Consider the following 27,251-nt stretch of genomic DNA (forward strand, 5'->3'; position numbering starts at 1 on the left):
AATTAAAACATAAATGACCCTAAAAACATAACAAATGCATACAAAATAGACTCGAAAATAACACAAAATAATAATAAAAACAACGCTTATCAAGATTGCACGTTCCAACTTGAGGGGAGTATTAAAGGCATAAAATCTTGTCATCTACATCTAAAATCAAGCAATCATATCTACACCAACTTCTCTCATATATGTTGCCTTTCTTTAGTTTTTTTTTCTTTGTACGTTTGTGTATGTAATACCGACACAAGTCCTAAGAGAAAGAAATATTTTACAAACTCTGTGTCTTTTTTTTTCAGAGCCGAACTCGAACGTTAATTTATTACTATTATTTGATTTGATTCGATACATTCACCCCTAGTTGAAACCTACTCTCTTTACCAAGTAAGAGACCATATTTATCCAAGTAGGAGAGACAATGCCATCAATCTGCAAGGCTAGCTTTTGGCGTTCGTACTAATTCAATTTTATGGTCCAAGAATGGGAGAAACTCAGATGGACAAAATATGCAGAATAATCACACCCACAATTTTTTTCAAACACGTTCATCAAATCTTAAATGCACTATTATGAAATAAAAATATTAAATCAGAATCATTAAACTTTTCAAGTTGTCCACTGTCTTAACTAACTCCAACCTTCTCCAAATAAATATTTATTACCATATACTAATATTAGCAAATTGTGATATTTCCCGCAACTAGAAAAGTAATATTTGCAAATTCTTTGCCGACGAGGCCTTAGTTCAATGGCTAAAGTTGATGTATAATACCAACTGGTCTTAAGTTCGATTTTTTATTACTGCGAATTGTAAGGGAATGAGGGTTGCATATAAACAGTTTGAGGTGTTGTCACAAGGTGTTGACAACACCTACAATAACACCTTGAGTAATTTGCAGCGGAATATAATTAAAGCGTAAATAAAATAAACAAGCAACCAATAAACAGACTCAAATGATTTAAGCAAGAGTATAAAATACTCTTGCAGCGCCTCAGGGCAAAACTTCACTAGTAAATAATTCAAAGAATTTACAAACCCTAAAACTAGTGATTATTGTAAAAATCAATTTTCTCAAAACATGTGAGAAAATACAGAGTAAAAGTTCTCCTAAAAATTCTATATGAAATAGAATAACAAAAAAGAAGTAAGGAAAAAAATGTTGAAGCCAAAATCACACGAGCAACACACTTCTTGATCACCGATCTTCGAGTGTTTTCAAGGCTTCAAGTTATGACGACCGATCAAAGCTTCAGAAGATCTTCGATTCTTTCTCAACGTATGTGTATATGAAGCTAATTTCTCTATACTCATCGGTCTCCTTCTGTATCTCCAATATATATACTTGAATCCTTTCTTGTAGATGTTTCCTTGTAAACATAGGATTCTAGATCTTGTTCCTCTTTGATCAAGTCAAATCTACATAGTAAAGGAATTAAATCATTAGAGATAAGATAATAAATATTATGATAAACTTAAGCATATCTCAAATCAAGTTAGTCAAAGAAATAAATAACTTATTTAAAAGATACTTCATGTTCAAGAAAGACAAAAAATATTAAATAAAATATTTTCAAAAATAGGATGATTTTAAGAAATAAAATATTCCTTTCAATCTCCCTCTTTTTGCCTTTCTGAACAAAACACATATAATTCACACACAGATCAACTAAACTCCCCCTGAATAGATTCTCCCCCTGAGTATAAGCAGAGGTGTTGTCACGAGATGTTGGCAACATCTAGCTACGACACTTCAAATCAGAAAACATAAGTGCAAGGAGAAACAGAAACAAGAATTCATATCAGAGCTGACATCACAAACGAACAGTTTTGATTAGGATCAGAGCAAAAAAACACAAAACTTAAGACCAAAAAAAAATTAAACTATACTAGCAAAACAAAAATAAATAAACTATAAACAAACTAGAAGTGATTGCTCTCAGATGAGCCATCAGCTTCTTCTTCTGCTTCACTTCCTTCTCCCCTTTTTTGTTCAGAAGGGCCAGCTCCACTTAATAGGGACTCGTAGTGAGCCTTCATCCCTTCGTAATATGCGAGATCAGCCTTTTCTTGGGTAAATTTCTGCTTAGCATGCAGCAGTTGAGCTTGAATAAAGGTAGGATCAATTTCTTGAGCAGCAGAAGGGGGTACAAAAACAGCAGTGGCAGAGGGGGTGTTGGCAACACCTGCCACAACACCTGCGGCAACATCTGATTCAGACCAAGGAAGGTCTATCTTCCTATTTCCTTTTAGTAATGCAGATGCAATCTTTAGTTATTCCCGAGGCTCAATAAGAATCTCATCATCATCCTTCTCAATTTCTTGAGATATCATCATGGCATAAATCAAAGAAGGATATGGCAGCTTCAGGGTCGATTAAGCACAATCAGCAAAGGCCATGACTGTGTCAAACACAAGTCGGCCATAGTTGAAATTTGCTCCTGTTCCAATGGCATATAAGACTGGATCTTGGTGCTTTGTCACAACGGTGGAATTTCCAGATGGAGTCCATGTCTTGACATCAGTCTTGTGTAGAACAGAGTACAGAGAAGTGAGCTTGGCAGCTTGCAGCTTCTTAGGGTGAGCTGGAAAAACGGTGACTTGTCCTCCTGTGATGACCAATGTCATCTCATCCAAATTAGTTAGTGCAACATCATCACAGTAAGTGTATGGAGGAATCCATTAATCATATCAGGACTGAAGGAGAAGATCTGCCCACGCACATACACCTTCCCATACTTGACATATCGTGGATCCTTCACAGCTTCAGTCAAGTTACAGTAGAATTTTCGAACGATTTCCCTGCAATACGAACCAGCAGTGGAGACAGTGGCCAGAAGATTTCTCACTTCAAAGAATCTGACCAAATTTTGAGCTCCATAGCTCTCCAAATCAATATTATGTTCCTCAAGGAACTCTCTGTCATCATACTTATTCCAACAATCTGCAATATTCTTGGAATAAAAATCAGAGTAATAAGACTCATTTACCCGATATTCTTCACCTAAGGTGTTGTCCAAGGTGTCGGCAACACCTTCCTCAACATCCTCTTCTTCTTCATCAGAGTCATCAGAAACTAACTCTTCTTCCAATTCCTTCTCAGCATCTAAACCTTCACTCGAATCAGAGCTGGAACTATCAGAAGGTTGTGGGTGGTTATCAGCAAATTCCTTGAGCATCTCCTCATCTGGTTCATCATCAGATTCATGAATAGGGGCTGTAGCAGCAGACGCAGGCTTCTTGCTTGTAGACCTTTTCATTTTAGCCATGAACTAGGCTATCGACATCTCCTCATCATCAGATAGAACAGGAGGACCAGTAGATGATGGTTCCTCAGAAACAGGAATGGATACAGAAGCATCTTTCTGAACAGCAGCAGCAGCAGCAGATGGAGTTTTTGATTCAGTGGATTCACTATCAAAGGAATCACTTGATGATTTGCCTTCAGCGGCAAAAGGAACCGGAATAGCTTCTCCAGACGGTTCTCGGGTACTCGATTTTCCCCTTTTTCGGCGTACTAGCTTGAAATCTTCGTCAGAGCTTTCATATCCAGAATTAAACTCAGCATCCACCAAATATGGTATAGAAGATTGACCATTTCCTCAAAATCTCTTTGAATCTGTATAATCTGGATTATACCCAACTTGTCTCTTGGATCTACGGGTCAAGGGTTTTGTGGGAAACACCTTGTTTAGCACGAACATATCAGGAAAATTTTCCACGTCAATAGCATTTCCAGGCTCTCCTGGGGCAATGGAATCCAGGGGCACTGGTTCTTTAGCAACTGGAATAAGAGCTTGCTCAGACAGAGGGTGTGGTGACAGAGGTGTTGTCACACCTTCAGCAACATCTTCCGTGTGGCCCATCTCCGATCGAATATCTTGGGGATCAAAACCCTTTCCTGCCATTTGAATATGTGAGGATGAAAGACCGAGAAAGAAATAGGGCAATAGTAATCAGAGAGCAATGAGAATAAAGAGATGCTGGATGAAGCAAGGAAATAATATATTTTCATAAACAGATAAGAACTCTAATATATAACAAACCAAACCTTTTCCTATTCTAACTTGGATTCTCAGTAGGCCCCCAACGGTAATAAAATCCCCAATGGTAACTCTCCAAAAACGGTAACAAATCCGATTTAAATTAGGCAATAAATCTCTTTGATTTTCACCGATAATCTAGGCCCAAATATTTCACCAAATATTTCCAAGTTTAACTCCTCATCAAAATATAACACCACTGAAACAAAATCCAATCACATTCAAATTCAAAAATTCAGAGGATAGGGCAAAAAAAAAAAAGATATCGTTTGATCAGAATTCATAACCTTTCTGCCAGAGATATTCACAAATAAAATATGTATGTCCTAATTATGTCTAAAAACAGAGTGTGACATAAAAATAAAATGTAATTATATGCACAAATATATGTTGACAAGTGAGGTGTTATCCACGATGTTGGCAAAATCTCCCAGCAACACTTCAGGAATCTGAAATTTTTTTATACCTACTTAATTATTTTTACAGAAGTGGTAGCCTGCACACTAAAGACACGATCTTCAAATGGACCCCTTTAGGTAGCTTTTTCCATTTTCTTTTGATTATCAATCAAATATGATGATTGACTCAATTCAATCTTAATCATTCTTGTTCTTTTGTTATTCTGAGTTTACAAAGTCACTTTTCATTTGGAACACGATCATGGAGTACACGAACATCCCTCCACTACTTCGTGACTTAATCAGAATTTTTCTTCAATTAATCCATATTAAGCTGTAAAATATTTTGCAAAGAATCCTGAGTGAAAACTAGTCAATGGTTACAAAGTATCCAACACATCACAAAACAGAATGAATGCATGAATTCAATATGTCTAAGATCCTAAAAATTCATATGCATGAAAAGGTGTTGTCACAGGGTGTTGGAAACACTCCTGAAAATATCTCGGTTCTGTCTATAATGCACACATACTGAGTGTAAGGCCCATGATTATTTAATTTAATCCAGGATTATTTAATGTAATTTGAGATAATTTAATTTTAATTCGAGTATATTTAATTTGGGAATATTTAGAGTTTTGATTTAAATTCTAATATTCTTAAATTATTTAGGATTGAAATTGAATTAAAATAAGGGTCGAGGACTTAATTGCAATTTTTGAAGTTTCAGGGGCTAAATTTCAATTGTATCTAAAGTTATCAGATTATGAATTCTATTATCAGCATGTCAACGTGTAAATAGGATATGAATTCAGAAACTTTGGAGCAGAAAGTCGAGACCCCTTCGTTTTCTTTTGATTTTCCGATTTTCAAATCGCCGTAACTTTTGATTCGATCGTCCGATTTCGATTCCGAAAGGTGTTCTGGAATCCTTACGATGAGGGCTTTGATCTAGTGTAATTTTTTACTTCTTTCGGCATGGTTTTAAGTTCGAAAGTTGGTAAATATCAGATATTGATGTTATGTATTTGTTCTTCGACGTTTTATACGTTCCGATATCGAAACCGGATCGAGGAATTCATGTGATTTGTATTAAATCATGATTTTCAGCTTATATATGATGTCTATAGCTGCTGATATGAAGATTCGAATGAGGTGTTTGCTGGTGAATCACGTAGAGGATATGAGAATTGATAGATATTGAATTCGACGTCGGTTACCGGTTTTCAATCGCTACGTTGATGGATTATGTTTTGAGACTGTTTTGATAGCCTATGATTGAGCTGAGGATCTTGTGATTGTATACTGATGTTTCTTGACCATACTCGTTACATTTCAGATTAGTTCCAAGCTCGATCAACGCAAGAAGTTGACTTTGAACCGAAGAAGTTTGCTTGAGGTTTGAAGTGATTGTATTGAAGTTATATTGATGAATTTGATCAGATTTTGGATTGATCATCTTGAATGAAGTTTGATAAGAATGTTCTGATTGTTATATTTCAGATTTGAAGTATTCAGAATCGAGAAATACGAAGGTATAATGACGACATCGCAAGTCAGGGCTTTTGAAACTCAAGAACGATTATTCTTGAGTTGTCCCACCAAAACCACATACTTGTTTATGTTTTGATTTGATTTTGATGTTGTCGATCCATCCCAAGTAGTGGATCTTTGAGTTGTGTCGATATGATTACGATATGGTATTGTATTGAATTGATTCTATGCCAAGATCTGAGGCGATCTTATTTTCTAGTCTAGAATGACTACGATAGATGGATATCCATGTCAAGATCGTTTACGAATCTTGATGGAAACGACGTTATATGAATCAATTCTTAATTGATATATGCGTTATTTACTCTATTGTTGAGTCGAGTATGAATAGAGTTGATATGATTTATTTAACGCTTTATATATGTCGATTATACTGGGAATGATTTCTCACCGAAGTTTATCCGGTTGTTGCTTTGTTTTGTATGTGTGCATGGAAACAGAGGGGGCAGGAGCTGGTCAATGACGGCATTGATATATCGGGAGAGAGATTGAGCAAGTGAGGACTCGGGTTGTAGCTGAAGGACTAGGCCTTGGAATGTATCAAACTTAGTAGACAATTAGAAACTTGAAGCACACTTTTGAGACTTAGTGTAGCTTGTGGTTTCATGTTTATTATGTTATTCGTTTGATGTAATAAATGCATGAATTTATACCTGAGATTTAATGCATGTATATATGCATGTTTTAGAATTGATAAACCATGTTTTGAGTTGGTTTTGCATGATTTTTGGCTTGGGTTTTCAGCTTTGACAGCAAAATATTTTCTGCTGTTTTTCTGGGCAGAGGGGCCGCTCGATCGGTTGAATTTAACCGATCGAGCGAGGCCTATTTTTATTGAGCAGAAACTTAATTTTTCTTGCTCGCTCGATCGGTAAGATTTGACCGATCGAGCGAGACCAAAATATGCTCAGACCCGAGAAATGAGATTTCCAGCTCGCTCGATTCGTAGGATTTAACCGATCGAGCGAGGTGCAATATTTAAAAAAAAAAATTTATTTGGTTTGAGTATTCTTTTACACACTTGATTAATTGTATTATTAATCATTAATTGCCCTAAGATGAAATTAGCAACCCGAGGTCCCCACACTGAGAGACTTCCTTAGGCTGGAAAATCTCTCGAAATCCAAAGCTTTTGTGAATATATCAGCTAATTGGTTATTAGTTCCAACAAACTCGATTAAGATCATGCTTTTCTCGACCAAATCTCGAATGAAGTGATGTCTAATGTCAATGTGTTTGGTTCGAGAGTGTTGTACTGGATTTTTGGATATATCAATGACACTAGAATTATCACAGTACACAATAGGAGTATCACTCTTAACACCATAATCATTTAGCATTTGATTCATCCAAAAGAGTTGTGAGCAACAGCTACCAACAACAACATACTCAGACTCGGCAGTAGACAGGGAGACACAATTTTGTTTCTTACTATACCAAGACACTAGGTTATTTCCCAAGTAGAAACATCCTCCCTAAGTGCTCTTTCTCTCATCTAAATCCCCAACCCAATCAACATCACTAAACCCTACCAAATTCGAATTGGTTTCTTTAGTGTACCACAAACCCAAATTCAAAGTTCCAGCCACATATTTCAGTATATGTTTTACGGCCTTCAAGTGAGTAACCTTTGGGTTAGACTGGTATCTAGCACACAAACAAACACTATACATGATATCAGGTCTAGTAGCACTTAAATACAAAAGACTACCAATCATGCTTCTGTAGAGTGTGTTGTCCACACCTTCGGCAACATCCTCCCTAGACAGTTTTTCATTAGACCCCATAGGTGTGCACATGTGTTTAGTGTTGTCATTCAGAAATTTTTTCACAAGATTTGTAGCATACTTGCTTTGACACAAAAATATACCATCATGCGTTTGTTTCACTTGCAAGCCCAAGAAATATGTTAACTCACCAACCATGCTCATCTCAAATATAGAAGACATGCACTTCACAAAATCATCAACAAGTTTATCATTTGAAGCACAAAAAATTATATCATCCACATAAATTTGGCAAATTAAGATATTACCTTGAGACTTTTGTACAAACAAAATCTTATCAACTTCACCTCTTTTGAAGCCAATATTGAGCAAGTACTCAGTTAGTCTCCCATACCATGCACGAGGTGCTTGATTCAATCCATATAATGCCTTTTTCAACTTATACACATAATCAAGATGATTCGGATCCTCAAACCCTTTAGGTTGTTTCACAAAAACTTCTTTATTTAGGATCTCATTCAAAAAGGCACATTTTACATCCATTTGGAAAAGTTTCATTCCCATGTTACACGAAATAGCAAGCAAAAATCGGACAGACTCAATGCGGGCTACAAGAGCAAATGTTTAATCAAAATCCACCCCTTCAACCTGTGTATACCCTTGAGCTACCAACCTAGCTTTATTTCTAATGATGTTTCCCGACTCATCAGTTTTATTTTTGAAAATCCATTTAGTTCCTATGACATTACCATGAGCAGGACACGGTACCAAGTACCAAACATCATTCATAACAAATTGTTCTAACTCTTCATGCATAGCATTGACCCAAAATTCATCTTTTAAAGCCTCTTCAAACTTTTTGGGTTCAATGTTTGACACGAAACAAGAGAATCTCACCTGAGAATACGTAGAACTCATGCACAACAAACCTGCCATCTTTCGATAATTCACTTTCTCTTTCCTTCGAGTTTGCAAGTCTCCATGCACATCTCCAATGACCTGTGAGGTTGGGTGATTCTTCTGAATTCTGCTTAGAACATTCTTTCCAGCTTCATTTACCTCGCTGTTCTTATCAGTATTCTCATCATTAGGCTTTTCACCTTTTGATTCTGGATTTTCTGTAGAAGGTGTTTTTGGAGGTGTTGGCAACACTCCTTTGACAACATCTGAATTTCCAGAATTATCCAGCAGATCATTAATTTCATCATCAGCTATTTTCTTCTTTAGATCTGCAAAGTCATCAAAAACAACATTAATTGACTCAAAAATAGTCCTTGTTCTCAAGTTATACATCCTATAGGCTCGGCTATTTGATGAATATCCTAAGAACATACACTTATCACTTTTTGCATCAAATTTAGCAAGATGATCTCTATCATTCAAAACATGACATACACATCCAAAACACATGAAAATTTTTAAGGTTGGCCTCTTTCCCATGAGAATTTCATATGATGTCATAGTAGTACAATTCCTCAAATAAACTCTATTTGAAATATGACATGCAGTATTCAAGGCTTCAGCCCAAAAACGTTTTGAAATATTTTTCGAACTCAACATCACTCTTGCCATTTCTTGCAAGGTCCTATTTTTCCTTTCAGCAGTTCCATTTTGTTGTGGGGTTTTAGGAGCAGAAAATTCATGAGAAATACCTTTCTTATCACACAAACTAGCAAAAGAAGAATTTTTGAACTCCTTACCATGGTCAATACGAATTCTGATTACCTTCAGATTGTATAGGTTCGAGATCTTAGTGAGCAGTTTCTTGAATGCATCAAATATGTCTGATTTTTCTCTCAGAAAATTTACCCAAGTATATCGTGAGAAATCATCCACACAAACAAAATAATATTTCTTACCACCAAAGCTTTCAACATCCATTGGACCCATCAAATCCATATGTATAAACTCAATGCAGCGTGTTGTCACAGATGTTGGCAACACCTCGTGTGACACCCTAGTCTGCTTCCCTTTCTGACATGCTTCACACACAAATGGAATACCATATTTTAAGTTAGGCATACCTCTGACATCATCTAACTTACTCAAGTTCTTTAATGTCTTGAAATTTGCATGACCCAATTTTTGATTTCATAAATCAAACTCATTCACTTTTGTATGTCTACAAGTCATCTCTTCTCCAAGTTTATAGCAATTATCCGATGACCTTGTACCTGTCATGACACACAAATTTGAATCATCAAAAACTTTGCATAATTTCTTATCAAATTGCACATACAAATTGTCATCACAAAGTTGGCTTATGCTTATTAGATTGGCGGTTAATCCTTCAACATGAAGCACATTGCGAAGCTTAGGCAAACCAACAACATTCAGAGTTCCCTTTCCAACAATGTTTTCCTTTGAACCTCCACCATAGGTTACTTTTCCACTTTTCTGTTCAACATAGTAAGTGAGAAACTTCTTGGAACCTGTCATGTGACGTGAGCTACCGCTATCAAAGTACCAAGCACCTGAGACATTAGTTCTCAAAGCAGTATAAATCATATAACATTGAATATCAGCCTTTGGTACCCAAACCTTTCTTACATAAGATCTGTTTCTGGAGATGTTGTGGGGAGGTGTTGGCAACACCTTAGGCAACACCTTCAATGCAGATCTATTCCTGTAGTTTTCCTGCAGCTTAAAACAGTATGGTTTGATATGACCAGGTTTATGACAGTAGTGACAAATGTACTTACGTTTCCTTCTAGACATTGAAGGAGCAGTAGGTTGTGGCTTCGGTTTTGGAGGATCATTTGGTAAGGCCTTTTTGCTTGAGCTTTCTATACTGCTACTTTCCTTGACAAACACAGGGCCTTTTGAACTTTCACCAACCTCAAATTTGCTATTTTTAAAGCCTAAACCAGCTGTACCATCTCTTCCCATCACGAGTAGAGAATCAAGCTTGGAAGTGCTTGAATTGAACTTGGTCAATGTAGCTTTTTCTTTTCCGAGTTCTTCCTTCACTTGACTTAATTCCATGTCTTTCTTACTCAGCATGACTTTCAGTCTTGACACATCAGCCTTTAGATCAGAATTTTGTTTTGAAAGAATAGCATTCATCTTATTCCTTTCAATCCAATCAGTATGTAGTTCTTCAAACATCATCCGAGCTTCTTTCATGGACATTGTCTCTTCACCTGTATCATTATCACACATATTATCAGTAGTGAAGAAATTCAAACAAACTGACCTTTGGAAGATGTTGCGGCCAGGTGTGGCAACACCTGCAACACCACCTAAAGGATTGACTTAAAACTTTTTCTTGCTCTCCAGTAGTGCAGATAAGGCAGTATGGCTTTCTTCATTTTCCTGTTCTTCTTCTTCGGACTCTTCATCACTCAAAGACGTGTTCATCCCTTTCCTAAGCGTGTTGGCACACTCATTTGCATAGTGTCCAAAGCCTTGACAAGCATGACATTGAACAGTGTCCAACTTCTTTGAGACAAACTTCTTCTTCCCTTCCAACATCAGTCGAGGCTTAGGAGTATCAACAGGTTTTCTTGGTGATTGTTCTGGTCCAGTAATCCTTAAAGGCTTGTTAGAAAACATTGGAGCCTTGAGTTTTTGATCCGTCTTTCTTGACTCTTTCATCTTCTTCAGATAATCATTGAATTTCCTAGTCATGAGAGAGATCGAATCATCTTCTAAATCAGATTGATGAACTTCTTGATGAAATTGAACATACTCCTCGTATGAGGGTTTTGAGGCTTGAAGAGCTATTGATTTTCCTTTATCCTTCTCTTGTTCTGTATTGTTCATCTCAAAAACTTGAAGGATGCTAATCATCTTCATATTTGAAGTGTATTTTATTTCTTCAAGCGCCCAAATCTTTCCATTGAATCTTTTAGGCAAGGATCGAAGAACCTTGTTCACCATAGTTTCACTAGCAATAGGTCCTCCAAGAGCATGCTTCTCTGTAGCTATCTCCCTAAGTTTCTTATCAATCAGCAATAGTCTTATTCTCATCCATCCTGATATTCTCAAATTTTGCGTTTAACAATCTCAGTCTTTTTCTTCTCACGCTATCAGTTCCTTCACAGTGTTCTTGAAGAGCATCTCATGCATCCTTAGCAATAGTGCAGTCAGATATGATTCCATACATCCTCATATCCACAGTTGCAAAAATTGCATTGAGTGCTTTAGCATTGTAGCTTGAACTTTGTGTTTTCTCGGCAGTCCAAGTTTCTTCTTGCTTGATGATATAGTCTCCATCTTCATCTAGCGTCTTTGGAGGAGTCCAGCCAATCAGAATACTTTGTCAAGCACTAACATCCATAGCTTTAATAGTATATCGCATCCTATTCTTTCATAGTGCGTAATTCATGCCATCGAGGACAGGAGGTTTCAAGAACGAATTCGCAACAGACGATGAGTCCATCTTATTCCCTGTAATAAAATAAACAAACCAAGATCAGTTCTTAGTGTATCAAGAATATGGCTCTGATGCCACTTGTAAGGGAATGAGGGTTGCACATAAATAGTTTGAGGTGTTGTCACAAGGTGTTGACAACACCTACAATAACACCTTGAGTAATTTGCAGCAGAATATAATTAAAGCGTAAATAAAATAAACAAGCAACCAATAAACAGACTCAAATGATTTAAGCAAGAGTATAAAATACTCTTGCAGCGCCTCAAGGCAAAACTTCACTAGTAAATAATTCAAAGAGTTTTACAAACCCTAAAACTAGTGATTATTGTAAAAATCAATTTTCTCAAAACATGTGAGAAAATACAGAGTAAAAGTTCTCCTAAAAATTCTATATGAAATAGAATAAAAAAAACGAAGTAAGGAGAAAAATGTTGAAGCCAAAATCACACGAGCAGCACACTTCTTGATCACCGATCTTCGAGTGTTTTTCAAGGCTTCAAGTTATGACGACCGATCAAAGCTTCAGAAGATCTTCGATTTTTTCTCAACGTACGTGTATATGAAGCTAATTTCTCTCTACTCATCGGTCTCCTTCTGTATCTCCAATATATATACTTGAATCCTTCCTTGTAGATGTTTCCTTGTAAACATAGGATTCTAGATCTTGTTCCTCTTTGATCAAGTCAAATCTACATAGTAAAGGAATTAAATCATTAGAGATAAGATAATAAATAATATGATAAACTTAATCATATCTCAAATCAAGTTAGTCAAAGAAATAAATAACTTATTTAAAAGATACTTCATGTTCAAGAAAGGCAAAATATATTAAATAAAATCTTTTCAAAAATAGGATGATTTTAAGGAATAAAATATTCCTTTCGCGAATAGTTTTTTTAATTTATTTAAGTAGATTTAAAAAGTTTTTTGTAATTTCTAGTCTCGTCTATAGTGTGAGAAGTTGCACAATATCTGTGTAATTTGGCTCAAGATTGCACTTGTACTCTTAACAAAAATAATATTTGCAAATTTTTTTACTAATACTTTGAATAATAAAGTCCTTGATCACTTTTTTTTTTAAAAAAAATATTTTGCAAACAATTACCATAACCGTGTGAACAATAAATTTTCACGATGAAAAAAGTCACAAGAGGCGTACTCTCATGGAAGAGCCAAAGAGACTTTTTTACTACAAGGCGTCACACGACCACGTTTTACTTCGTCTTTAAGTGTGACTCGAATTATACTTAAAATTAGAAGTATTTATGGAATTCATATATATTTCATTTTGTGATCTACATATTACATAATATTTTATCGTCTCATCTCACCAATCAAACAATATGTCAAATATCCACACATTCAAAATCTACGCGCATCCATCGTATCAACAAACAATTAAAAAAAAACTGAGAAAACTTCACGAGGAGGTCATTTCTGATGAATATTAATCGAATATCATGCACATGCCTCAGTTAAATATCAAACTAATGTGTTATTCTCGAACTATCAAATAAAATAATCTAAATTTAAGTTTAACTCATAAAAAACTCCTGACATACTTTGATTTATATTTGAATTTAATAATTTTAAATACGAATCATTCAAATCAAGCTCGAGACGTGGATTCGTTTGATCATGTAAATTTACACACGCAGTATAAGTTGAGGCCCAAATCTTCTGGCGCGCTTGGAAGGGTATAATTGGCAGTTAACAAAATCTAAGGCCCAAATCTTCCCGCGAACGCACTTCTCACTTCCATTGATTCATTCATTCATCATCTACTCTCCATATGGCGTCAACTTCCGCCGTCGGATCTCTTTCCAACTATCTTCCGGCGAACTCCGCCGCCGTGAGGGTGCTGCCACCGCCTCCAACGACAATCCCCTCATCTTCACGCGTGCCTGTCGTTTGTCGAAGCTCAGCGAATCCATTAAGCTCTTCAGGTCCGGCATTCATTTTCTTCTTCTTTTCTGTAGTTCCTTGTATTGCTTATTAATTTATTTCCTGTGATGATGGGTGTTTTGATTGATGTTCGTACTTGATTAATTGAAGAGGGAAATGTGAACTCGGAGCACTGGGCTGCATTTGATCGGAGGCGGGTTGTGATGTCATCGATAGGATTCTTGGCGGCGGCTGTTTGCCAATATCAGAGGATCGAAGATGCTGCCTTTGCATCTGAATTTGCTGACAGTAATATTCGATATCACCCTTATTCTTTCTCCTATGAATAGCAGTGTTGTAGTTACTGAAGAAAGGAAATAGTATTATATGATCAAGTATTAACCATCTCTGGTGTCCAAGGGAATGATCATCCATGCAGAAATAAATAGGTGGATGCTATTTTTTTTTTGTTAGGGCAGTTTTCTTTGTCACTTTGAAAATTTACATTGGCTAAACTGATTTTTGTAACTTTATGCTATGAATATTAGTCATTTTAACATGATGCATATGTAAAATGAAGTTCAGGGAGTTTGCCGCATTTCACTTTTAGTCTGCTTTCTCCTTTTTCCCTGTGAAACATGAAGCATGAACTGCATGATGCATCTGTTTGAGTTATATATCGATGAATGGAGTATTCGAGTGAGGGTATTGTGGGAGACTAAAAAAGAGCATATACTCATCGAGATATGCATGTCTCTGGTCTCATACTTTCTTTAATCAAACCAAAAAAGTCAAACTTGGGAACCTTGTTCAATATCTGTTGATTTGGTGACTGAAGAACAAAGTATTAGTAGCGTCGGGATGCATGATAAAGTTGTTGGCATGAAAATGGATCATTAGGATTTGTTATACCGTGACCAAAGGGTACATATTATCCATGGAGGTGATCTTTGGGTTTTGGTTGTGTAACATTCTTCTGAGACTTCATTATTTTTTCGTTGAAAATTCTGTATCATTCTTTCTGATCTTAGGCTTTTGTCTTGGCAAAACTGTCCCTCAACCATCTAAATTTGAATAGCCGGGAATTTTCAAGCAGCTTAATGTGTGTCAAGTTCATGAATTTCATGAAATTCAAATTATATTTGATACCTTACGGTTGGGTAATGCGTATGACGTATCAATGAAAAAGCTTGAACTATTATTTATGCGACAGATACAAGTGTTATCAGTGTTGATCAATGTTAGCTATGATGATAGTTTCTTACTGAAGCTCGGATATGGTGCAAAAGAATCATTCACTGTTTTTTGGAAAAAAAAATAGAGTTTATCGAATGTGGAATTAAAGTGGGGAATACGCTGAATGGTTTGATTACAGGATAATCTTGTTTCATCTTCAGGGTCTTGTTGGACGTATGATGTGTAATAATTATTTGCAGCCTAGTAGCTTTGAAGACTAATTGTTAGGCTCACTGTTTGAGCATACAGTGCCAGCATTGCGGGGCAAGGACTATGGCAAGACAAAGATGCGGTATCCAGATTACACCGAAACAAATTCAGGTCTTCAATATAAGGTCACAAGTTTGAAAGCGTGTTTTTGTGCACCTCTACTGCATCTTCCTTCACTTTAGAGTTTTATATTTTTGGATCTTGATATAAACATGCAAAAATTGCAGGACTTGCGATTAGGAAGTGGGCCCAGTCCAAAGACGGGAGAAATAGTAGTGGTAAAGCCGTTACTCATCTCCATTGGGTTGAATATTTTGTGAAAATGGTCTGTTTCCACAGAGCTAGCAGATAAGAAAGTTTTAGGAGTTTGGTTGAATGTAGTTGTTTCAACAGGCCAGTTATAACTTATGAGACAATCTTCAAAGATTCACACCAAATGAACTACTAATTTTCTGGAGAAAATAAATTTTTAGATACAGAACACCTTCCTTAACAAGAGAAGAATGCCTTAAATCTAAAAACAATACGATTTATTTGTGTTTAAACTCTAAATTTAGTGGAATGATAAGACTATCAAGAAGTTTTTTTCGAAAAATTCCATGGTGTGTTAGCTAGTGTATTTGCTGTGGTGAGTTTTCATCTTGCTCAATACCACAACAAAAGTGAGGAAGGCATTCTGTGTGGTATTTATCGTATAGAAGTTGACACTGATTCACTGAGGACATGTCGGAATGACCTACCGAAGAATTGTTTAGATGCTAATGTGAAAGCATATATAATGGAATGAGGAAACAATATATACTTTGCTTATGGCTATGATTATCATAGACTTGTGGCAGTTATGTGCTTCAATTTTGTGACTATCACTACTCATGTTATTTCTTAATGTTCGAATAAACCACGTAATTTCAGGATATAATGCAAGTTCCCCTACTAACAAAGTTTTCTTGCTCCTTAAACCCATGCACTGTTTTTCTTGATTTTTTTTCAATGTTAGACTTTGGTGTACACATTTTAATACACGCTCTGTTTTTCATGGAAAATGTGAGAGACCTGATCATAAGTGCACTGCAGGTCGATTGGGACGGTTACACCATTGGATATTATGGCCGGATATTTGAGGCTCGCAACAAGACAAAGGGTGGCTCCTTTGTGGTAATGCTTGTTTCCCTTTATCCTATATACTGTACCTTCTACACCTCGTTGATATGTTGCTTTTACTTTTCTTTCCATGTTTTCATATACAGGGTGAAGATAAAGATTTCTACAAATTCAGATTAGGAACTCGAGAGGTGGGGAATCTGTTATAATGTAGTTGCATTAGCGCAGTAGTAGCATGGATGTGCATGTCTTCAGTCTGTGTAAGGTCACTGTTGTTTTGTGGTCATCTCTAGGTCATCCCTGCATTTGAGGAAGCAATATCGAGCATGGCTCTTGGTGGTATCAGAAGGTATTATGTGTGCCAATTTTGCCAATAATATCCCATCCAAGTTAGATCGCGAGGACGTGTGAATAATGGGATAGACTTTCCTGAATTTGAATTAAGAGAGAACGAATGGGAAGTAGTTGCTTGCAAATGTGTAAAATTTTGCTTGCATAGACAGTGAACCCAGGATGTGACACCCTTCAATAGCTCAAATTAAAAACAAAATCCAACCAATGCTTCTGCAGCATTGTCCAATGGTATACTTAGTTTGATTCGTTGGAAATTAATTGAAATCCCACAGAATATTAGGTGCATACCTAATGGGAATTGCAATGACCGGTGCGTGAGAGTCGTAAACTGTAATTTTCTAGTGTAAGGCAGAAAAACCATGCAGTAACATTTATTCTTTTCTATAATATATCAATATTTGCAGGATTATAGTTCCCCCAGAACTAGGATATCCTGATAATGACTTCAACAAGCAAGGTCCACGGCCAACAACGTTTTCGGTACTCTATACCCTTATACTGTTAGTGCTTAATTTTCTCTCTACCCTTTCTTCATACGAAGGTGTTCTTTTGCATGATAGGGTCAAAGAGCTCTGGATTTTGTGTTGAGGAATCAAGGATTGATAGATAAGACTCTCTTGTTTGATATCGAGCTCCTAAAAATTGTATCAAACTGAACCTTGGACCAGCTAATGATTTGTTCTCTTTCTTCTTTTAGCATTCATAGTGTTAATAGAATCAAGTAAACTAAAGACAGGTTGTATGATTGTGTAATTTTTGGATGGACGAATAGCTCATTCGATGCTTGTATGAATATATGTATAATCATGTTATCATGTATAACTCATGAAATGGACAAAGCAAGCAGTGTCCAGAGACAGCATTTCAGTTTCATGCGGTGGCCGTGTCCTAGCGAAACGAGTGCTTAAGATAGTCACTAAACTAGCTTCGACTCCCATCCTTGTTAGCACAGCAATCATAAATACTAACACGCTCACTCATCCAAACCAAAATTTCTAATGGATTTGCTAGCGATACAAACATAAACGCAAGATGTAGGCTCAGGAGACACAGTTGCATTTATTGCTTGAACCGATGTGACTCTATTTCAGATATCATCCAAGTTTCGTATATATATTTTAAAAGCCAAACAAACAACGAACCAACAAGACCTGCTAATTCTGTGTATTACATAGAAACTAATTCAACTTCAAAAAACTAAACAACACACCTCAAAATTGGACACCAGTGAGAAATATCACAAGCAATCTTCATGGCACTCTTAATATAAATTATCCCAGCTGCAATTGAAAATAAAACAAACAAGACTCAACATCTTAGGAAAAGATCCCACAAATCAAGGGAAATTGGAATTGAAACAATTAGGAGAATAACAGGAGAAAATCTCTATTACCTCTGTTTTCTTGATCTCTGGCTCCATTGGAGAGTCTGATCTTCGAGTTCGCAACAGCTTTTGATCGACTATATCACTTACCAAAATCATACATACTTGAGATAACAAACCTTAAAATGTCTTCAAATATAACATCACTACTATAATTCATGTCGATCCCTGGGAATTATCCTTGGAATGTCGTTCTTGATGATTATTCGAACGGTTGTAGTCTCCATTCTGAGCCATCTGTTGGTAAAACTGACTGAATCCTTGAAGATTTATCCCTCCAATATTCCCCTCCTGAGAGAGGCCTAGCTCTAGCCCCGGAGACTGATGATGAATCGAATTGATCGAACCTGGAAACTCAAATCCCTGAAACCCAACTTTGCTCAAACTCGGATTCCCCGAATTCGAGCTCAAAACATTCGGATTCTGCAAAATCCCAGATCCAAAACTGCTCAAATATGGCCAAACCCCCACTGACCTTCCCAAGAAATCCTCACTCAGAGACAAATTCCCCCTGATTCCAATCCCAGCCACCGTTTCACTCAATCTTGAATACAAAGCAGAGGAAACAGAGGTCCCCTGTTCAGAAACAGAGCACCCTGCACCTGCGATAGCAGAAGCCGGAACAGTTCCTGTCCCGGTCGCCGCAAAAATCGACGACTCCGCCTGCTGGAGAAGCCACTGAATAGTCTCCCCATCAGTCTTGTGGCCTAGCTCCCGAGTTAACTGGAATATCCTCGCCGCCGAAAGCGCCGGAATCCTTATCCTCCTGCCCCTGCCTTCAACTTTCTTGTGCCTGTCTTTGTTTGAAGTCCTCTTGGGGACCAGTTGCTTCTTTCTTGTATCATCCTCTTGCTTTTCTTTAGAGGTACTAGGTAGCTGATCCTTTGAGGATTTGTGCTCCATGTCCATAATTTAGAAATGGGTCCTCTTGATTGATGAAGGGGACGGGTAAGTGAAAAAAAAATATACAAAAAAAGTCTTGGCTATGCTTTCATTAAAAAACACAACAAATTCTTTCTCTCTTTCATTTTTTTTTTTTACTGTGATTGTTGAATTCTTGGAATATTATCTTTACCATGAACAGAGAGTTGCAATGATTTCTTTCTAGGCGGCATGCTATTTTTTAAGGTTTATTTGTCTTAATCCAAAATCCCATTACAATGATTGAAATCTTGTGGTGGTTTCTAACACGATGGTGAGGGTAAAATCGACGGCAAAATTATGTTGTTTGATGGTAAATCTACTGTGGAGCAAAAGGGAAACTTTGGCAGAGTCCTATGATCAGTTCAGTTACCTTGTCATCAATCAAGATTTTGAATTTTACTTGGTGATTTAATACGATATTTGGGTTGAACCTACGTAATGTTTTTTTTTTTTTTTTTTAATAAATATCATGGTTCATAGGTTATACGATGATGAGTTCATTATTATAAGGATCCCACACGGTGTCAGATAAATTTAAAAGTTGTCAGATGATTTCAGATATTAGACAGTCAATCATCTTGTATAAAAAATGCACAGCACGTGATCAAGATCCGTTGTATTAGTGTTAGTTACTCTAGATATAACATATACTCCCGCGACTTTTTGGGGTATTCATGGTACCAAATTTTGAAACTTTTGATAATTGGTTGTATTGGTCTGGGCAGGTCGAGTGTCAAAAATGTTAACAAGGAGAGAGACGTAAGCTTCAACTTTAAGGAACAAGGATTCATTATCACTCAACCTAAGGAATCATAATTATTTCATAGAATAATTTATTTTTGTTCCCATCAAATTTTGGTCCAATTTAAATATATAAACACTTGTATTGAAACAATCGTTTTCTCAATGAGAGCCTTAAAAAAAATCAGAAAACAAAGCGTGTAATTTTGTATTTTGATAGAATTATAACCGATGATTTATAAGCTCACTTGACACAAAAATCTCAAATTTATATGAAATCTCGAATTCGATCGCTCAAAACCAAAAGATACAAATGTGGGGAAAAAAAAAAATCTTTTCTCTTCCTTTTTTAATGTTTGAACATAAATTGAAGTTTTGAATGTAATAGTTTCTGACTTCTAGCTTTTAAATTTATTAATAAAATAGTAAATATTAATCTTTTAAAAAGAATCCAACTTCTATATCCAAGTACACTCCTGTATATCTTCACAAACAAATATGGAGAAGTAGATGACTTAAATCATTCTCTCACGTAATACATCGACCCCTTGAATTCTGACTTGTTTTCCCTAACTATTAATACAAACAGATCATGCCATTTTTTAACTTTTCGAATGAATTTCGATATTAACTTCACTGTAAATTTTGTGTATATTTTGAGTTGAATTCAAGTTAAAATTATTGCTTTATAATCTGAAAGTTTTAAAATATCTATCGATAGTTTTTAAAATATATTTAATTCAATTGATCTCGCAAATGAATATTCAAATTACAAATATTTGTTGAAAGCACTCCGTAGTTGGACTTGAACCTAATAAATTGAGTTGGAATTCAAATTTTAATCGTAGAAATCATCAACATTCAAAATTTGACTTCAAAATATCACAAAATTTGAAAGTAGTTACTATACAACGAGTCAATTTCAGTCTACTCTCCTACAGTGTAACATACCTATTTAGTGTTACTATGTAGTCATTGGTGTTTGGATAGATGTAGCCATCTATGTTACCTTGCAAGCATTTCTTCGTATAAAAATATCTATAAATTTTTTTGGACAAAAAGTCATTTAATGATATGAATATATATATTTTTTAGTCTTCTAACGGATATGTTTTTCATTTTTCGTCCACCAATTTTCACTTGTATCATCTCGATTTTTTTTTCAACGGAGTCCTGTTACGACATTAGAAAATACTGACATTGCAAACAATATTTATAAATTGTCATGTCCGATAACACCAGAACTGGGATGAATGCATGCAAGTGAGTAGAGTATACTATGAATTGATTAACCGAAAATGAGCGGAAAAAAAAAAACAAGAATTATGCAAATTACATGACAGAAAATATCATTTTATCCCTTAATACATACAAAAATCAGTCATTTTATTTTGATATAAAGTATAATAGATAGAAATATAAATGATAAAGAAATAGTAGGTGGGAGTGATGATAGAATTTTGGTGCGTTGTGTATTATGTTGGCCAGCTTCGAGACATATGGGACACCCCTTTAAATCAAAGTTGTTGACATATGATACCATCGTAATAATCACTTTAATTCAAAGTTATTCATTTCATTTAATAATTATATAATTTAAATACATCTATGATATTTTTTTATTAAAAAAATATTATATTCCAAAAAGGCGTGAAAACTCAAATCAATTTGAAAATTCCGCATGCAACCAACCAATATTTATTGACTTTTTCTTTCTGCCTCCAAGAATTCAGCTAACAACAACTTAGTGTTCATATTTAATTTTTAAAAATTAAATGATAGGGAAAAGTAAAACCAATGAATAGTTATTAACTTATTATACTTTCAATTCAAATAAATAAATAAAAAATTTGGCCTCAAGCTTAAGAAACTAGCCAATTTTGTTTATTCTATTGATGTCGCGGCGCAAATTTGAACTCAAATCATAAGATCATGCAATGTATTATTATTAAGAGAAACCCCATTTAATCACTATTCACTATGGTGGTTAAATCTTTTTTGTCATCCTAATATATATATATATATATATATATATATATATATATATATATAAATTTTCAGCTGTCCAACCAGTGATGTCCACTTCGTGTCCGACCACTAAAACCCGGTGCCGTGTTTTAGTGGTGCGAAAAATTAAAAACAAAAACAACTAAAACCCAGCACCTGATTTTAGTGGTCCCCACCTGATTTTAGTGGTCGGGGACGAAGTGAGCAGAAATTTATTGGGCAACTTAAAACTTCTATATATATATATATATATAGATATAGAGTTCTTTTATGGTGCCCAACACTATATGCCCACTTCATGCCCACCATGTACAAGTCAACTTATCTATTGTACCGGTCAACTCATCTATTGCACATGGTGGACATGAAGTGGGCATATAGTGTTGGGCACCATAAAAGAACTCTATAGATATATATCTTACTATCTTATTAAATTAGAGCACCACTTAGTAACCAAATTAAAATTAATTTGGTGAAGCCAAAGACAAAATATCTAAAATACCTTTCAAAAAACAAAAAACAAAAAAATCTCTATCTCTATTTTAAACTTCATTTATCCATTATGATATCTATTTTTGTGCATTCATTTTATTTTCAAATTTAAATTGATTTGAAACAAAAATTAATACATATATAAAATAAATAATATTCGTATTTTAATCACATGCAACTCATTTTATTTTCAAATTTAAAATGATTTGAAACAAACATATAATATATGTATACAATAAATAATATTCATATTTTAATCATATACGCATCGCGTGTGCAGGCGCGACTAGTATATATACTTGTGAATGATGTACACATGTTGTGTGACAAAAAATAAGAGTAAAATGTATTTTGATACACGAACTATTGATAAAATGTCATATTGGTACACAAACTATTGAAAATGGCTTAATTGGTACATGATCCAAATAAAAGGTCAATTTTACCCTTAATATGAATTAATATTATATTAATTAGTTTTAAAATATCATATTTATTAAAAATTAATATATATATATATATATTAATAAAACCACAAAGTCAATAAATAAATCATATGCATGTAGGACTAAAAATACTCATTAATAAATTATTTATATTTTTAAAATGTAAATAATATATAATGAAATGATATTTTTTCTATCAATGTAAATAATTATCCATTTAAAAAAATTGATATAAATTATATATTAATAAAACCACAAAGTCAATAAATAAATCATATGCATGTAGGACTAAAATATATTTAATAACGATAAAATATAATTAAATAAATATTTATTTATTAATATTTAATTCAAGTGCGAGTAAAATTATAAATTATTAAATCAATTGGAAAAAATTTGGGTTATTAGAACTACGTAAATCGAGACAATGAGTGAAATTTTTTCTTTGAGATTTATTTTTTCATGATCTAGTATTTAATGTTGAAATTTTTTGTATCAAATATTGAAAAACTAAAATGGTGAATATGTTTGTTTCAATAATTTAAACACAAGATCAACAGAATCCGGTGATCTATATTTTTATCATAACAATATATTACAATATTTGTTGTATAATTTGACTTGAAAATTGTTTATCATTATATATATATATTTAATAAATATGATATTTTAAAATTAATCAATATAATATTAATTTAATTTAAGGGTAAAATTGACCTTTTATTTGAATAATGTACCATATTGGTACACGAACTATTGAAAATGGCTTAATTGGTACATGATCCAATTAAAATGTCAATTTTACCCTTAATAGAAATTAATATTATATTTATTAATTTTAAAATATCATATTTATTTAAAAATTAATTGAGTAAAATTCAATTTGATACACGAACTATAAGAGAATGATTTAATTGGTACATGATTTAACTAAAAAGTTTAATTTATCCTTTGTAATTGATTTTAAGTTCAATTATTTTTAATAATAAATTCAACTAAGTGTACATTTAATTTTTTAAATTAAATTTTATTTATTGTAAATTAAAATTTATATTAATTTAAAAATAATAAAAAATAAGTATCTTAATATTTTTATAACATTTTTATATTTTACTCATTAATAAATTATTTATATTTTTAAAATATTAATAATATAAAATAAAATGGTATTTTTTGCTATCTATGTAAATAATTATCCATTAAAAAATTGATATAAATTATATAATAATAAAATCACAAACTCAATAAATAAATCATATGCAAGACTAAAATATATTTAATAACGATAAAATATAATTAAATAAATATTTATTTATTTATATTTAATATAAGTGCGAGTAAAAAAATATAAAATTACAAATTATTAAATCGAGTAAAAAAATTTTGGGTTATTAGAACTACGTAAATTGAGACAATGAGTGAGATTTTTTCTGTGATATTTGTTTTTTCATGATCTAATCTTTAATGTTGAAAATTTTTATACTAAATTTTGAAAAACTAAAATGGTGATTATGTTTTTTTCAATCATTTAAACACAAGATCAACAGACTTCGGTGATATATATTTTTATCATATCAATATATTATAATATTTTTTTGTATAATTTGGCTTAACAATTGTTTATCATTATATATATAATTAATTTTTAAATAAATACGATATTTTAAAATTAATCAATATAATATTAATTCCTATTAAGAGTAAAATTGAACTTTTAATTGAATCATGTAACAATTAAACCATTTTTAATAGTTCGTGTACCAATATGACATTTTACCAATAGTTCGTGTACCAAAATACATTTTACTCTTTTAAAATTAATGATTATAATATTAATTCCTATTAAGGGTAAAATTGACCTTTTAATTGGATCATGTACCAATTAAGCCATTTTCAATAGTTTGTGTACCAATATGATATTTTATCAATAGTTCGTGTACCAAAATAAATTTTACTCTTTGATTAAGAGTGTAAAGTCTGTACGTGTATATATATATATATATATATATATATATATATATATATATGGGCATTGATATTTACACTCCACTTTTTGTTAAATGAACTTTGTTGAATCCTGACTTTTGGTGATAACAAAAAAATACATCGTTGTTTTAGAACGACCGCCATTTACTTGTATGCACAGGTAATCTACCGACTTCAAGACATCAGCTGACCCCGAAATATCAACTGGATTAAGCAGTATCAGCTAATCAAAGCATGTCAACCATTACTTGTCAACCGAGCAAGACATATCTACCGGCTAAGATATATACTGAACTTCGAATGTGGTCAGCTACAAGCTACATTTAGAAGTAACAGATTCCCAGTTCTCGAAAAATTGACAAGACAACTTAAATGCAAATGATGAAACATTTAAGGAGTCGTCTGATAAAGTGAAAAAGCCATAAATAGCATTTAATGTGAGCGACACATGAATAGAAAATTAAAGGCGCTTCTAGTACAAGATATTCAGAAGATATTATTAATATCTGACATCAGACGCTTTCCTACCGTTGACAGAAGAGAAAGATGTTGGAGAAAATTGATATAAATATAAGAGTCTTTCTACAAAGAAGTAAGGCAACGATTACAAAGAATTTTCATACTTGAGCTCTTGAATGTACTTTGAATACTCGACTGCTCATTCAACCCTTAGCCAAAAAAGCATATTCGATCTACAAGGAGATCTTTTCAAGGGTCACTCAAATCCAGCTGTTGTTTGAAGAACACTATCTTCTACAAGGATTTGAGAGTCTAAGTCTTCAAGAAACTTAGACGTTTATCATCACAAACTAAAGAAAAGTTTGATAAGAGCTTTAAATCTTATCACTGTGAATCTAGGAGTTTCATCTTGGGCATTGGATAAGTCCTAACTTGGATCGGGTGTATTGCAGACGTTGTAATAACCAAAGTCTTCTAGTGAATCCTTTCGAAATGGAAGAAGGGGTGACGTAGGAGATTGAGCTCCGAACATCCAAAAACATATCTGTGTTTATTTAAGTTACCGCGTTACAATATTCCATTACTATCATCTAGCATATTAAGAGCTGTTCCGCACTATCATAAGTAGCTCTTATACTTCTAGCAAGATAACAGAAAATCGGTTGAGTAAACTAACATTTGCTCAATCACATTGCATTAGAATTAAAGATTATCATAAGTGTGTATTCATCCCCCTCTCTACCCACGTATTCGATCCCCAACAAGTGGTATCAGAGAGAGTTTTTCTATTAGCTACTGATATCCATCATGACTTCTCTAAATAAAATTTCTATGTTCTCTAAAGAAGACTATGATGACTGGAAAATTCGTATGCAAGCACATCTTTCTGCTCGAGATAATGACATGTGGTACGTCATCACTGATGGACCCATGAAGATTCTCAAAGTAAACACTGATGTATCCATTTCAGGTGACGAACCGCAGATGGTTGAAAAGCCCAGAGCAGAATGGACTAATGAAGACAAGAAGAAAGCAAATCTCGATAACGTGGCCAAGGACATACTGCACAAAACGCTGGATAAAAACATGTTTAGCAAGATCAAGACATGCTCAACTTCCAAAGAGATTTGGGAAAAACTTACTCAACTATGCGAAGGAAACAATCAAACCAAGGAAAACAAACTCACTGTAGCCATTCAAATGTTTGATAATTCCAAAATGAAATCAGGAGAAACCATGGTTGAGTTTGATGAAAGATTTAGTAATATTATTTGTGAATTGATTGCTCTCGGAAAAATATACACTAACCGTGAAAATGCTTTGAAGGTTATGCGATCACTACATAGAGAATGGGATGTCAAGACCATAGCCATGAGAGAATCAAAGGATATAAACAAACTAGAGCTCTATGAATTATTTGCAGATCTTGAAGCGTATGAGTTTGAACTCGAAATCAGAACAGAGGAAGAACTATCAATCTCAAACCCCACCAAGGAATTGACGTCAACCGTCTCACCTCAACCGACCGAGGAAGCATCAACAAAGAAGACATCTGAGCAGATGAGTGGCGAAGCAATGTCCCTTTTTATTAAAAGGTTTGGAAAATTTATGCGTAATAATAAAACAAAGTTCAAACCTTATTATAAACAAGACCATACAGAGGATGGTCCTGCGTGCTTTAACTATGGCAAGCAAGACCACTTCATTGCAGATTTCACTAAGCCCAAGAACGAAGAAAGAAAGCAACATTATGAGAAAAAGAAAGGCAAATAAGGAAGAAGAACGTTCCGAAAGAAGAGGGAACAAAGAGTGCTAGTTGAAGACGAAGGTAAAAGCAAATGGGCAGAAACAAAGTCTGACTCATCCAATACAGATAGCTCATCCGAAGAAAGCGAGGAAGAGCAAGTTCAGTGTATTATGGCTAACTCT

General features: G+C 34.2%; 2 protein-coding genes across 2 annotated transcripts; one reads left to right on the top strand and one right to left on the bottom strand.

Moving 5' to 3' along the window:
• Window positions 1-13,855: 13,855 nt before the first annotated feature.
• LOC140883656 (peptidyl-prolyl cis-trans isomerase FKBP19, chloroplastic) lies at window positions 13,856-17,712 on the top strand. Its single transcript, XM_073290212.1, has 9 exons — window positions 13,856-14,044; window positions 14,154-14,291; window positions 15,468-15,553; window positions 15,656-15,706; window positions 16,503-16,583; window positions 16,676-16,720; window positions 16,823-16,878; window positions 17,288-17,363; window positions 17,444-17,712. The coding sequence occupies exons 1-9, from the start codon at window positions 13,891-13,893 to the stop codon at window positions 17,537-17,539; spliced, it is 783 nt and encodes a 260-aa protein (XP_073146313.1). The 5' UTR covers window positions 13,856-13,890; the 3' UTR covers window positions 17,540-17,712.
• Window positions 17,713-17,932: 220 nt separating this feature from the next.
• Window positions 17,933-19,327, bottom strand: LOC140884151 (transcription factor TCP20). The gene is made up of 2 exons (XM_073290820.1): window positions 18,277-19,327; window positions 17,933-18,163 (listed from the first exon to the last, which is right to left on the bottom strand). Exon 1 carries the CDS (start codon window positions 19,174-19,176, stop codon window positions 18,424-18,426), a length of 753 nt encoding a protein of 250 aa, XP_073146921.1. The 5' UTR covers window positions 19,177-19,327; the 3' UTR covers window positions 17,933-18,163; window positions 18,277-18,423.
• Window positions 19,328-27,251: the final 7,924 nt, after the last annotated feature.

This window comes from Henckelia pumila, chromosome 2, assembly GCF_033568475.1.
Source record: "Henckelia pumila isolate YLH828 chromosome 2, ASM3356847v2, whole genome shotgun sequence".
Lineage (NCBI taxonomy): Eukaryota > Viridiplantae > Streptophyta > Magnoliopsida > Lamiales > Gesneriaceae > Henckelia > Henckelia pumila.

What these genes read in the sequence shown, in the direction of transcription:
- LOC140883656 (XM_073290212.1), top strand. Translation starts at nt 13,891, where the DNA reads ATGGCGTCAACTTCCGCCGTCGGATCTCTTTCCAACTATCTTCCGGCG. An exon ending in AGACGGGAGAAATAGTAGTG is followed by an intron (nt 15,707 to 16,502) that starts GTAAAGCCGTTA and finishes AGTGCACTGCAG; the next exon opens with GTCGATTGGGACGGTTACAC. An exon ending in CACGGCCAACAACGTTTTCG is followed by an intron (nt 17,364 to 17,443) that starts GTACTCTATACC and finishes TTTGCATGATAG; the next exon opens with GGTCAAAGAGCTCTGGATTT.
- LOC140884151 (XM_073290820.1), bottom strand. Translation starts at nt 19,176, where the DNA reads ATGGACATGGAGCACAAATCCTCAAAGGATCAGCTACCTAGTACCTCT.